General features: G+C 44.1%; 1 protein-coding gene across 2 annotated transcripts in view; it reads right to left on the reverse strand.

Annotated features, from left to right (window-relative positions):
• Positions 1-1066: 1066 nt before the first annotated feature.
• Positions 1067-13573, reverse strand: part of METTL2A (methyltransferase 2A, tRNA N3-cytidine) — a 49925-nt gene continuing 37418 nt past the window's right edge. For both annotated transcript variants that reach the window (XM_086923833.1, XM_086923832.1), the window contains 2 exons: positions 5384-5449; positions 1067-1672 (listed from right to left, as the gene is read on the reverse strand). In XM_086923833.1, the coding sequence (XP_086779959.1) occupies positions 1500-1672; positions 5384-5449 (239 nt within the window). In that variant the 3' untranslated portion in view covers positions 1067-1499. The remainder of the gene's footprint in view (positions 1673-5383; positions 5450-13573) is intronic.

A 13573-nucleotide genomic window follows, 5' to 3' on the forward strand; every position in this document is an offset into this window, starting at 1 on the left:
ACGACTCTCAATCGGGGCACAACGGACATGAGGCACAGCGGCTAGGGGCGTCTGAGGAAGGATTTCAATCCGAAATGCATTATGCCCGGCTGTAAGGAACTTCAATAAAGAACCCCACCTGTATTTCCCTGCCTGGGATTCTTTCCTTTCATTTTGTTGGAGGGTGTTCGTGGATATTCGTGTGTCAGCCAGAGACACACCAAAGAATCCCGCTTCATGAAGAGGTTGCCTGCTTTACTGGTGTGTTTGCGCTTGCAATCGAAATTCTTGTCAAGGTATTGACTTCAGGCGGACCCACCTTTAGCGCGCTGCAACGCGAGGAACACCGCATGAGCGGACCGTGACTGCACGGTGGTGATGGTGCATTGTCGTCATCCCAAGTTTCAGCAAAACCAGCGCCCGACAGGTTGAAGCTATGCGGGGACTCGAGGGGTTGTGATGCCTGAATACTCACCTCACCATGCGTGCCCAAATTCACTTATGCCTGCAGACACTAAGATTTAACTTTTTGTTTCCCCCATCACGCTACACCAGGCACACAGGATTCTGGGAGTTGGAGTTCCATACTGAACCCAACCCAGCAGATGATCACATGAGCGGGGGCGGAGCCAGAAGTGAACTTTATTAAGATTGACGACTCTCAATCGGGGCACAACGGACATGAGGCACAGCGGCTAGGGGCGTCTGAGGAAGGATTTCAATCCGAAATGCATTATGCCCGGCTGTAAGGAACTTCAATAAAGAACCCCACCTGTATTTCCCTGCCTGGGATTCTTTCCTTTCATTTTGTTGGAGGGTGTTCGTGGATATATATATATATATATATATATATATATATATATATATATATATATATATATATATATATATAAAATATACACACATACACACACACACACGACTGTGTGATGGGGTAAGCTTATTTTTTGACTGACTGATTTATTTGTACTGCTTAAGCATGCTATGCGTAAGAAAAAGGGAACTCCTTCAAATATTTGCAAAAAACATCTCTGATCACCCACATAGTTCTAAAATGTAGTTGCCAAGACACATTTATATAATGGCACTGTGTAGAATAGCAATTTATTAAAACGAGCTTTATGATTAATTTAAAATAAAATACCTTAAAAAAGAAAGGGTTTGCATCTGAGTGGGCTCCCATGATATTCAGCCCAGTGGAGGTGAACTTCAAAATGCTAAATGATACAGCAGATGAAGGTGTAAAACAAATTGTTAACAAGCAGGCTGGAGCTGGTGATGTTTGAAGAGAAGACATACTTGGGTTTTACAGTGGGGGAAAAAAAAGATGCTCAGATCATCTTCACTGGTCCAGAAAAGTCAACGGGAGAACTGAGAAAAGAGTCTGAATGGGGGAAAAAGACACTTCAGCACATGTCCGCCCAGTCTGTGGTGTTACTGTTTGCTATGGCAGACCGTTCCCGTTAAATCCTTGGGGGGGATTTATAGATATCAGCCCACATCCTGAAGGCCAGTTCCGTTTAAGCTGCATCTTCACTAGTCTCACTTCCTAGAGGCAATGGCTTGCGGTACTTGCACTGGATCCACACCCGGTACATTGTTAGCTGCTTCCCACGATTCACCTGAAGGCGCCTGTCAACCACATTCTGCACCTTCTCCAAACCGGCACCTGTCAAGAGCTTGTCCAGCTCATCTAAGAAAGTAAAAGAAGGAACACTATTGGTTAATTAGTCACATCACTTTTATTGTAACATGATTAGCTCAGCCTTCTGGCCAACAGAAATAGGACCCCACGGGTGACAAAAATGAATTTTACAAAGCAATACTTTGTTCTACAGACCTTATGAGACCATGGGGAAACAGCCCTGCATAACATGACAGTTGTTATGCTGACCTCACTGTGCATTAATAAGTGGTACTCACAGAGATTATCTGGAGTTGGCGAACAGAGGAAGACAATACATAAGCCAGGTAAGACTGCAATTTAGGTGGACAAATGGCACAAAAGACCTGCAAAATTTCTGAAACCATAGTTATAGGAAGGAAAAACGTACTATTTGTAGAAGTTAAGCAGTAACTTGTAGTCTGGATTAAGCCCTCTCAAATAGGCAATACACATGTGGAGCAGGGACAACCTTGAATTTCTGTGGGGCTGTCATTTAGGGCTTTCGGCTTTCTGGTATTTATTTTTCTGACATTTCCGTCTGTATCTATCCATATTTATATTTTGCTAATTTTTCTGTATTTATCCATATTTATTTTGGGTTTTGTGGAGAAAGGAGGCTGAAATTAGTATATTTCCACATTTACTTAACCAATACATATGCACTCATGCTTGAATGCCTGACAGGTTTCAGTGTTGTGAAGATCCGCAGAAGATAAATCAATGCACTTATATCAATATATGTAAATTTCCGTATCAACCTTTTGCATATCTACTACTGTTAAATCCTCTTTACTAAAATTCCTTTCTTTTTTAACCCCCTTACCTATCAATCCACACATCTATTGGCCTGGCAGTCATGGAAGACAGTATTTAGAATTACTCAAAAAGCAACCCAATTTCCGTTTTATCCACATTTAAAAATAAATACAGACAAGAAAACAAATGTTTTCTGTCTGTATTCATCTGTAAATATCAGTAAAAACGGAAAACAGGGAGCCTTAGTCATAATATGACATCAGGCGACTGGAGAAGGTGGAAGTGTGGGCTACATGCTTAACACAAAAGATGCCGTCTCTAAGAACAATGATAAAGGGTGGGCAAATGAATATATCTAAGAAAACCATGTCCCTCTACAACTTGGGAGGTTGTCAGCTTCCACACAAAAATTGAGCAAATATGATTCAGACAGGGCCATAAATGGAAAGGGTCCAAACAGATCAAATCACTCTCCCATATTTACCACGAGTTAGAATAATGGACTAAAGACAGGTTTCATCCGTTTGTTGGAGATGAAGGGTTGTTAATTTCCTGCACCCCAGTTTAAAAGGCTCTAGGGCAGAGGTCTTCAATCTGTGGGGCGCGACCCCCAGGGGGGTCGTGGAGTCCTGGGAAGGGGGTCGAAGATACTGTCAGAGTGCAGTTCCTGGCATCGGGCTGATTGAGGGTGCTCATGGCAAACATCAAAGCCTCATTAACAAGTAAAGGTCTTTTGAAGACCTGTGAAGTACTCTGGTGTGCCTTTGTGTGTGTCCCTGAAGCGGTTTCAGCCGGGCTCACATACACGAGCTGGGGGGGCTGGGGGAGAATGCTGTAGCCCTTTGAGTTCAATGGACTAAGCTGTGGGGTTTATTTTTAACGGTTTATTTTGCGCTAGTTTAACCCGTAGGTATCAGAGCGCTTTACAAACACACAGTAAACAGCAGAAGGACATTACAATCATTGGTTCTAGTCCCACGAGCCCTCATACCTGGCACCTGTGCAGGAGAAACATGGCTGAGAGTCTGTTTTTCACGGTAAGATGTTTATAAAGCCTGTCTGCCCCCTGCCCCCCCCCCCCCCCCCCCCCAAGCAGGGAGGCACAGAGATGCCCTCCCATGAGAGGAAGAAGAAGAAAGAAGACGCAGAGAGATACTGACCCCGCCTCCATGAGAGAGGCACAGAAAAACTGGGTGGATGAATGATGGGTGGATGGATGGATGAAGGATGTATGTATGGATGGAAGGATGAATGGGTGGGTGGATGGATGGATGTATGGATGGAAGGAAGGATGAAGGATGGATGGATGTAAGAATGAAAGGATGGATGTATGTGGGAAAAGGTGGGTGGATGAATGATGAGTGGATGGATGTAAAGATGAAAGGGTGGATGGATGTGTGAAAAGGTGGGTGGAAGGTGGATGGATGAAAGGATGGATGAAGGATGGATGTATGGATGTTTAAAAGGTTGCACGGATGAATGATGAATGGATATGTGAAAAGGTGGGTGGATGAATGATGGGTAGATGGATGAAAGGGTGGCTGGATGGATGGATGGAAGGATGAAAGGGTAGATGGATGAAGGATGGATGTATGGATGGATAAAAGGTTGCATGGATGAATGATGGATGGATTTGTGAAAAGGTGGGTGGATGAATGATGGGTGAATGGATGGATGAAAGGGTGGATGGATGAAGGATGGATGTAATGATGGAAGGATGAAAGTGTGGATGGATGTATGGATGGATAAAAGGTTACACGGATGAATGATGAATGGATATGTGAAAAGGTGGGTGGATGAATGATGGGTAGATGGATGAAAGGGTGGCTGGATGGATGGATGGAAGGATGAAAGGGTAGATGGATGAAGGATGGATGTATGGATGGATAAAAGGTTGCATGGATGAATGATGGATGGATTTGTGAAAAGGTGGGTGGATGAATGATGGATGAAAGGGTGGATGGATGAAGGATGGATGTAATGATGGAAGGATGAAAGTGTGGATGTATGGATGGATAAAAGGTTGCATGGATGAATGATAGATGCATGGATGTGTGAAAAGGTGGGGGATGAATGATGGGTGGATGGATGGATGAAAGGGTGGGTGGATGAAGGATGGATGTATGGATGAAAGGGTGGATGGATATATGGATGGAATAATGAAAGGGTGGATGGATGAAGGATGGATGTATGGAAGGAAGGGTGAAAGGGTGGTTGGATAAAGGATGGATGTATGGATAAAAAGTTGCATGGATGAATGATGGATGGATGTGTGAAAAGGTGGGTGGATGAATGATGGGTGGATGGATGGACGGGTGGATAGGTAAAGGGTGGATGTATGGATGGAAGGATGAAAGGGTGGATGGATGAAGGATGGATGTATGGATGGATGGATAAAAGGTTGCATGGATGGATGTATGGATGGATGGATAAAATGTTGCATGGATGAATGATGGATGGATGTGTGAAAAGTTGGATGGATGAATGATGGGTGGATAGGTAAAGGATGATGTATGGATAGAAGGATGAAAGGATGGATGAAGGATGGAAGGGTGGATGGATGAAGGATGGATGGATGTGTGGAAGTGAGGGTGGATGAATGATGGATGGATGTGATGAGGTCTAACAGGCGCATTTATGTTTGTCGATAGTTGATGATGAGGAGTACCAGTTTCTAGAATCTTTTGTCAGAAGGGGTCCTTACGCCAAAAAAGGTTTTACAAGGGGGTCTCAGCATCAAAAAGTTTGAAGACCTCTGCTCTAGGGGAAACATAGCCAACGTAAAATGAGATCTGTGGGATAGACCGGCTCATAAATGTCACCAGCTCCTCCTCTATTTCGCTCATGAAATCATGCATAAATGTGTGGGAAAAGCTATCGGAGTTCCAGAGGTCTTACTAAGTGAGAACTGGTGTCCAATATATTCCAATCACAATAAAAGAGAAGACTTTCTTTGCCCCTCAGTAGGTGGGCACTACTTACCTTGCGTGAAGAAATACACCCTGGTTCCATCCCCTCTCACATAGAAATTGTCAGATAAACAGCGACCTGCAGAAAAGGAGACATGATGCACATTTACTTTTATTTTGAATATCTGCACAATTTACTAAACACACCAGAATTAATAGCACAACAAATACTTAACACCTTGGCTGCTATGGGGTTTTCCCGTCCTGTGCTGCATTCATTCAATCACCATTGTTCATGACAAGGTCAGCTTGTCAAACGCACAGCGCAGGTAACACCGATGACGAGTTGACCTTGTCATGAGCATGGAAGGGGTTAAAAGAAATACACAAATTGCACCTTATTAGACAACAAAACCTCGGTTGGTGAGGACCTTACAGAGAGAAAATATTTCACAGGAGACGATCAGAAACACATAACTGCAGGCCTCCTCAGAAGAGAAATTATGACAATTCTCAAAGCACCCAAGCCTGGTCACCAAAGCCCAAGTGGGAACATGAGCTATGCCTCTAGACGCTCCTATTGCTTCTGGTTTATTTTCGAGTTCAAATTCATGACTATGGAGTCTGCAGGTGTTAGAGCGGAAACCAATTGTGAAGAAGTTGAGCTACCACAGACATCAGTAGAGAGTGTCACAGAGTTCTATGTGGTGAAAGAGCCGTGCAGGCTTAAATTCCAAAATGATGCAAGACAGGTGAAAATTCACTAGAAAATAGACTGCATGATCTTAGTACAGGAAAATCTGTGTTTGCAAGTCTAAAGAATTGTATGCAAGAGACACAAAAATGATGGACGGAATGCGGAACAAATCAAACATTCACCCCAAGTCAAGAGATCTGGGGTTAAATCCATTGTTCTTTTGCTCACCATGCCACCCCAGTTTTCAATCCATTGTTCTTTTGCTCACCATGCCACCCCAGTTTTGACCCAGCCATATGCAAATTAGCCTCGACCCTGCTCATCATGGGAACAGTCCAGCTCGAACTGCAAAGCCAGGTCCTCCTTGGACCAGAAACAAGCATCCTGGGACCAGGTTTGGGGTATCTTGAATCCAGTGGCACAGTGAGCCCGGGACCCACGTCTGGGCATACCTTTGGCCACTTAGAGCAAACATAGCAAACACAAAAAGATGATGGAGAAAATGTTGAAACCTTTCAACCTCTCAACCCCAATCAAGAGATCTCAGTTTAATCCGTAGTCTTTTGCTCATTATGCCACCCCAGTTTGGACTTAGCCATAATCAGATCAGTCAAGACCCTGCTCCTCATGGAAACAGTCTTGCCTGAACTGCCAGGCCAGGTCCTCCCTGGACCGGAAACAAGCATCCTAGGACCGTTTTTGGGGAATCACCCCTTATCAGCCAGGCTAGCCTGAATCCAGTAGGACAGCAAAGGGACCCACGTCTGGGCATAACCCCTGGCCACTTAGGGCAAACCTAGCGAACACAAGAAGATGATGAACGGAGTGCTGAAACTATTCAACCATCCATCCCCAGTCAAGAGATCAGGGTTTAATCCGTTGTTCTTTTGCTCACTAGGCCACCACAGTTTGGACCCAGCCATATGCAAAGTAGTCTTGACTGTACTGATCATGGGAACAGTCCAGCCTGAACTACCAGGCCAAGCACTCCCTGGCCTGGAAACAAGCTTCCTGGTACCGGGTTATCACCCCTCATCAGCCAGGCTAGTCTGAATCCAGTGGCACAGTGTCAAGGGACCCACGTCTGGGCATACCCTTGGCCACTTAGGACAAATTCTGCTGGACTGTTCCCATGAGGAGCAGGGTCAAGACTGATTTGAGTTTGGTTTTAGTCCGGCCTTTTTTTTTTTTTAAAGAACGTTTTTTTTAAATTAAAAGGACCATGGTCGATTTTGGCCTTTTTTTTTTTTTAATGAAATAAGGGGAGGGGGCTGATTACGTCCCAGAGGACCCCATCCCATGGGGCCCGTCCTCTATTGTGGCTGCCCTGGTGCCTCCCAAGGCCTCAACTAACAACTGCTGAGGACCGCAGGGGAGCTCCAAGGCCCCTGAGGTCCCTGCCGGCTCCCTGGGTCAATATTAAGTCTTGTTATGTGTTGGATTAAGGCCCTAACATAGTTGCGCTGTTTCAGAGGCACACATTGTTCGTGCCACAAAGACAGGCAGGCCCGTTCACCCACGTAAGGCACTCTCACCTATATTAGCCCTCCCTTCACAATAACGAGCAACAGAGGCTGTCCCTTATCTGACGTGTGCTCTGGGCGCAGAGGACGGTCAGTCCTAAATACGTCATCTCCATGTCCAACAGACTAACCTACGTCACAACAAATTCTTAGAAATAGACCCTTAAACTCTTGGGATTTTCCCTAGCACAGGATTATTGATTTCTCCAATAACTCATTAAATATACATGAACCACTATTCCCTAAGGGTTCAATCCGAACGTCTTCCTCTGACCGACTTCACCTCAATACTAACATTACAAGGGACCTATCGGGTATAAATATACCTCCCTTTGCCCAAGTAAACCAGAGTAGAGCAAGACTTCCATGCCGACACTCTGACCTGAGACGGTGCAACCTACGTCATGCCACATCTCCAGCTGGCAGAAGTCCATCCACTCATCCTGGAGAGTCCAGCTCGAGATCAGGATGAAGTCCCACGAATGTAATGGGGTTAGCCTAAATCCTAGGGGGATTCTTGGCTCTCTAAGACTTACACACATGCTAGGTACACTTGGGTACATCTAGTTAGGCATCATAGGGGTATAGGCTTTATCTTAATGCATTTGGTATTTCATGTATGTGTTCGTTACTATTGCAAAATGGTAGAACTATACAATGCCTTTTTATGTAATTGCACTGCGGCCATATTTCTCTGCTAATGTCCACAACAGTGTTCGCAGCACATATAACCAGTACTAGAATAACAACTGTGCAATAAATTTTATTGTAAACACACCTGACTGTTTCTTCTATGTACTTCTCTGAGATGAGTGACAATGAAAAGTAGTATATTGTTTTCACTATCCTAAGGGATCAGGGTTTTATGTTATGCGGTTGCCAGAAGCTATTCCCTTCTTGTCTTCAAGAAGTTTCTAGTGGCCTCTGAGCTAGCCGATGCACAGTAATTAAGTTTAATATACACGATAGGGGCATACTGACCTCAGTCCTATGCCAAACCTATTGTGTATGTTATTCCAATGCGCAGAACCTATCAGGGAAATAGGAACTACACTACAGTCTCGGGGGGGCATTGAGCCCCCCCACCCTTTTTACAAAAATGCCCTTGGGACCTGACCCACCAGGGGGCCGATAACTAAGGAAGCGTGGGAGCCTGTACTTTGTTTATTGTTTTTTAAAATGTTGAGAAACGAAAAATGCAGTTATGGCCCTGCGAAGACTCAAGGGGGTCAGGGTATTTTACATTTTTAAATGTTTTTTCTGGAACTTGGCTCAAGCAACGTCCAAGGATGGCTGCCAACACTTCCTGGTTTGCAGTGTTGGCAGCCAATCATATCTCAGCACGAGATCGGAAGGGGACGCGATCCTCTGTGCGCTTATATATACAATTTGAAATTTCTTTAAATTACTCTTAACTACTGAACAGATTCACCACAATTTACAAAAAGGTCGCTTTCTGGATTAACAGCTACCCTTCTTCCTAATTTGGTGTCATTCCGTTCAGCAGTTCGGGCTGTAGAGTGTCTAAAGGTCCTACGGAAATGAACATGGGGAAAAAACATTTTGGGACCCACCTTTTTTTTTATGACCAGGCTTGACAGATCACCCCAAAACTTTAAAGACAGCAGCTTTAGTGAGTGGCAAACTACTTTTGAAAATTTTGCGAGGATTCGTTTAACGACGCCAAAGTTATGGGCTAATGAAAAACACTCTTCCTATGGAAACTATACCCTAACTATAGCTACCTACCGGCAACCGCCAGTAGGTAATATATCTATCTATCTATCTATCTATACATCTTTTCTTTACTGAGTAACTAACTTTCTCTCAGCTCAAACTATGACAGTCAAAGTCTCTGGCCTTGCTTGTATTAATTTAAGCTGTTGCTGGGGTCGTGGACAGAGCCTCTTGGAAATTGACAGCGCCATTACCGTATTTTCCGGCGTATAAGACGACTTTTTAACCCCTTAAAATGTTCTGGAAAGTTGGGGGTCGTCTTATACGCCGGGTACCAAACTTTACGGTATGTGTTCATGCGTTTTTACATAGTGCGGACTTCACCCGAAGGTGTCAGACCGCTTTTCAATAGAAAATGGTGCATTACAGGAGGAAAAAGTGATATGTGTGCAAGTAGAGGTACGGTATAATTTTGAAATAAATGGAGGGCACTCAAACACAAGAACTAATGTTACGTAGGTGATGGTGGCACTGTGGAAGCACTGTGCAAGTATTGATAGCAAATAAAAAGTAATAGGCAAATAGAACAAATGGCGCAGTGAATGACCAAAATCGCTATGCAGGACTGCGTTGGAAGTGGGGGTAGTCTTATACGGCGGGTATAGCATGAAACCTACATTTTATCATGAAAAGTAGGGGGTCGTCTTATACGCCGAGTCGTCTTATACGCCGGAAAATAAGGTATGTTTAGTAATAACTGCTGATGTACAGCCGACTCGTGATTGCCTGTTGATCCGTAAGAGTATTTCCCAGTGCAGTCAAATGTGCGTCAGATTCTTCATGAGCCCCCGAGTCATAGATGTGAGTCCCAAGGCAGGACTTTAGTTATGGCCCTTAGGGGGAGGTGGGGGGGGGGGGGGAAATAGAAGCCGATGCAAGGGTCAGCCCCCTTACAATGTTAGATGTACAGACAGAAACAATACGCTTAACACCCCGCCTTCGGAAGAAGCAGGCAAATAAATAGAAAACATACAACTCAATCATGAGGTTATCAGTATAATTTTTCCTACACCAGACATTCAAGTTTGATGGCTAGTGTGGCACATTATATTGTATTAACGAAGTAAAGTGGCATTACACAAGTCACTGTAGGCTTCAGGTACCATGCTTAACATTATGGTGAGTGATGCAGCTACTTTTTGGGAGAAGTTGTCGTCTATCGATAAGCTACTTACCATGGAACGAAAAATAGTGTTGCAATCCTAACTTCAACAATTGACCAAAATTAGATAAAAGGTTGGGAAGTTACGGTCTCTGGAGCATCGTATTGTAAAGGTATACAAAGTGATATGTTAAAGTTGATGGTTTGAGGAAGAATTGTAATCAGCCATTAAACATGATACTGTTTATTTTGCCCTGTGAAACTTCTCTAAATCCACTGTTATGCGCTTGCTTAAGCTGTTTTGAAATTACACATACTGTTTTGGTGAAAGTGAATCATGCAAGTGTAATTTGTAGTTACTTTGCTTACTTCTTCTTGTAGCTCAGTTAATTATTCTGGCTGCACTAGTTAAATATACTTCACCACGCTTGCATTGCAAGAGAAACACACATCCAAAGACGGACTATGAACTGAAGACACTGAATTATAATTCTATGTGGGCGATTTAGCTTGTCACCTTGAGACATGGAACTGGAGGAATATAATTTATTTGAGAGCAACAAGACTCACTGTTAATAAATGTAACGTGGTGGTAAAACAGGTCGCTTTTCTCCAAAAATAATTGGAATCCCTGTATTTAAGGCAGCAGAATGTCAGGAAATAAAAGTATGTTGAGCAGCGTAAAGTGACCACCCAAGCCCCACAGTAGGAATATTACATGCAACATGTCGACTGGGAAACACCCAACAAACTAGAATACTACTAGCCTATCATATATTGAGGGGACCTGCCAGCAGGTATAAGAGCTGTAACTTTAGGGACGATTTAGATGTTGGCAGTGTGTACTCTGCGTCGCAACAGCAATGGAGTGCACACACCGACAATATTAAGGTCCATCCGATTTTGATGCAGGAGGACCTTTGGTTTGGTTACAACGGAGACTACTCCATCACCGTCATAGCCAATCCTCACGTACTGCCCAGAGAAATGGCTACATGCTCGCCTGCCCAATCTGGATGGATGGATGGATGTGAAGACATTTATTTTTCACGGTCAGTCAACGCACTGTCGGTGGGAGACAGTAAAATGTGAATAATGCACCCTCCACCATGGGAGATGGCTCCCATGGCAAGGGGAGCATTATTTTTCTTATTTTCAAACAGAGAAAATCAAGTTTTGAGATTTTCTTTTTCAAAACAAAAAAATAAATAAAACTGTTTGGTGCAGGGTGACATTATGCTTACGCAACCCTGCACCAAACAGCGATATGCAAAGACAGGAACCACCACAATGGCGGTTCCTGCCAATGCTTTATAAGTGACTGCATTTATAAATTTGGTGGGCGGTCCCTCCAGCAGGGGGACAAAGTAATCCACTCCAAACCCCTGGCGGAACAACGGGCTGTCCGCTATTGTATAAATCGTCACCCAAGTCAGAAGTATTAAAATGTAAAACATGATGTTACCTAATTTTGCTGAACTTTTGTTAATTTGTTGCTCAATATCTGTAAGGTACTAGCAACCTGACTGCACAGGCAGAGTATGCAAACGGCCGCTCACATCGCAATAATTGCAATTTGTGGGCTTACCCTCGGGGATCGAAGGTACGCATCCCAAGCCCTTCCTAGATTCAGGGTTGGAGAGGCTCACCCCAAAAGATGAGATCACATTACGATTGAGCGGGGCATCACTCCTTTGCCCAATAGCCTCTACCTGGTGCACTCCCTGGTCTATTAATAGCCCATTGCCTCAATTATCAAGGTTGCACAGGAAAAACAGAACACGAGATTTGAATTAAATAACATTTACATTTTTGCACATTATGCCAAATTGATACAGATGCAGCACACATTCTTTTAGCATGTAAAGTAGGAATTCAGTGCGATGAACATTAACTATATGCTCCTGTGCCCAACAAAATACTTGGGGGAGGGGGGGGGGGGGTTGAGAAGAGGGGAGATGTTTGTGCCCAGCAAAACGTAACATTTATCTTTTTTGAGCAACTGTAGAAAGCATAGGCCTGGATCGCGGAGAAAATACTCCCCCCTACCCCAACGCACACAAACGTAAATTAACAAGACCAATATTCCAAGCTGGACCATTCGGGGGTGGATCATGCTCAGGACTCTATGAAGTCCAGAGTGCAAAGGTGCAGCTGCGGTGGAGGCCCCTGGCTGTGCAGTGGGTAAGGGACACAACACCACCAGTAACACATCCTTCAGTGACTCATCTGATTCTGAGCGGACAGGGAGTTTGGACCCTGGTAGACCTAAACTCCAGATGCCGTCAAGCACTCCACTCCAGAAGAGGAGATGGCAGCACACTCTGAGAAAAAATTAGCAACTTGGAGATGCGAGTTCACCCAGGGGTGTATGGCATTTGATCTGCAATATTAGCTACACAAGGCAATCTTGATATGTACATGGGTTCCTAAAATGGTTGAGTATGGACTAGGCATACCACAGATAGCCCCACAGCTTTATTCAGGTTAGGAAGTTCTAGTTAGTTTTCTAGGGCAATAGATGCTTTTTGGTACAACGTATAGGGCAGGAGGGAGTTGAGGGGAGATGGGGGTTATAGTTTACTTGAAGTTTAGAAATAAAGACATGGAAATACAGAGGACACACAAAATTCCTTTTTAGACTTTACAATGTCACATATTAGATCACTTTGTCATTACCCCCATTTCAACATGGAATGTCAACAGGCTTCATAACAAAATTAAGAGAGGTGCAGGGATTCAATTTACATGTCCCCGATGTTCTCCTTCTACAGGAGACTTATCTGTTGGGTACATAGTTCACTTTCCTCAGCAGGCAAGGAAACACCATGGTGTTCCAATCAGGCTTCACTTTGGGCTCCAGGGGCATCAGCACAGATACCCTGGGTAGGTTTGCTACAATAACAGGCACACAAGAAACTCTGACCTGGTCCATTATAAATGCAGATGCAACCCCAGCATGACTAACAGTACCCTCCATGAAGTGACTGAGAGACTATTAGAATCCCCCATGCATATGACACTCGTGAACACATGCGTAGAGGTTATCAGCTCCTCTCCAGCTTCAAGATCCACAGTCCTGGCCCGCTGGGCAGACTCAGTTGGTCTCAGCGATGAATGGCAGAAGAGGCATATAAAAGACAAACAATATACTCCATATACTCATTACTCCATGAACTACTGCTGTTATTCCCATCTGGATTA

This window comes from Lissotriton vulgaris, chromosome 5, assembly GCF_964263255.1.
Source record: "Lissotriton vulgaris chromosome 5, aLisVul1.2, whole genome shotgun sequence".
In the NCBI taxonomy this organism is placed as follows: Eukaryota; Metazoa; Chordata; class Amphibia; order Caudata; family Salamandridae; genus Lissotriton; species Lissotriton vulgaris.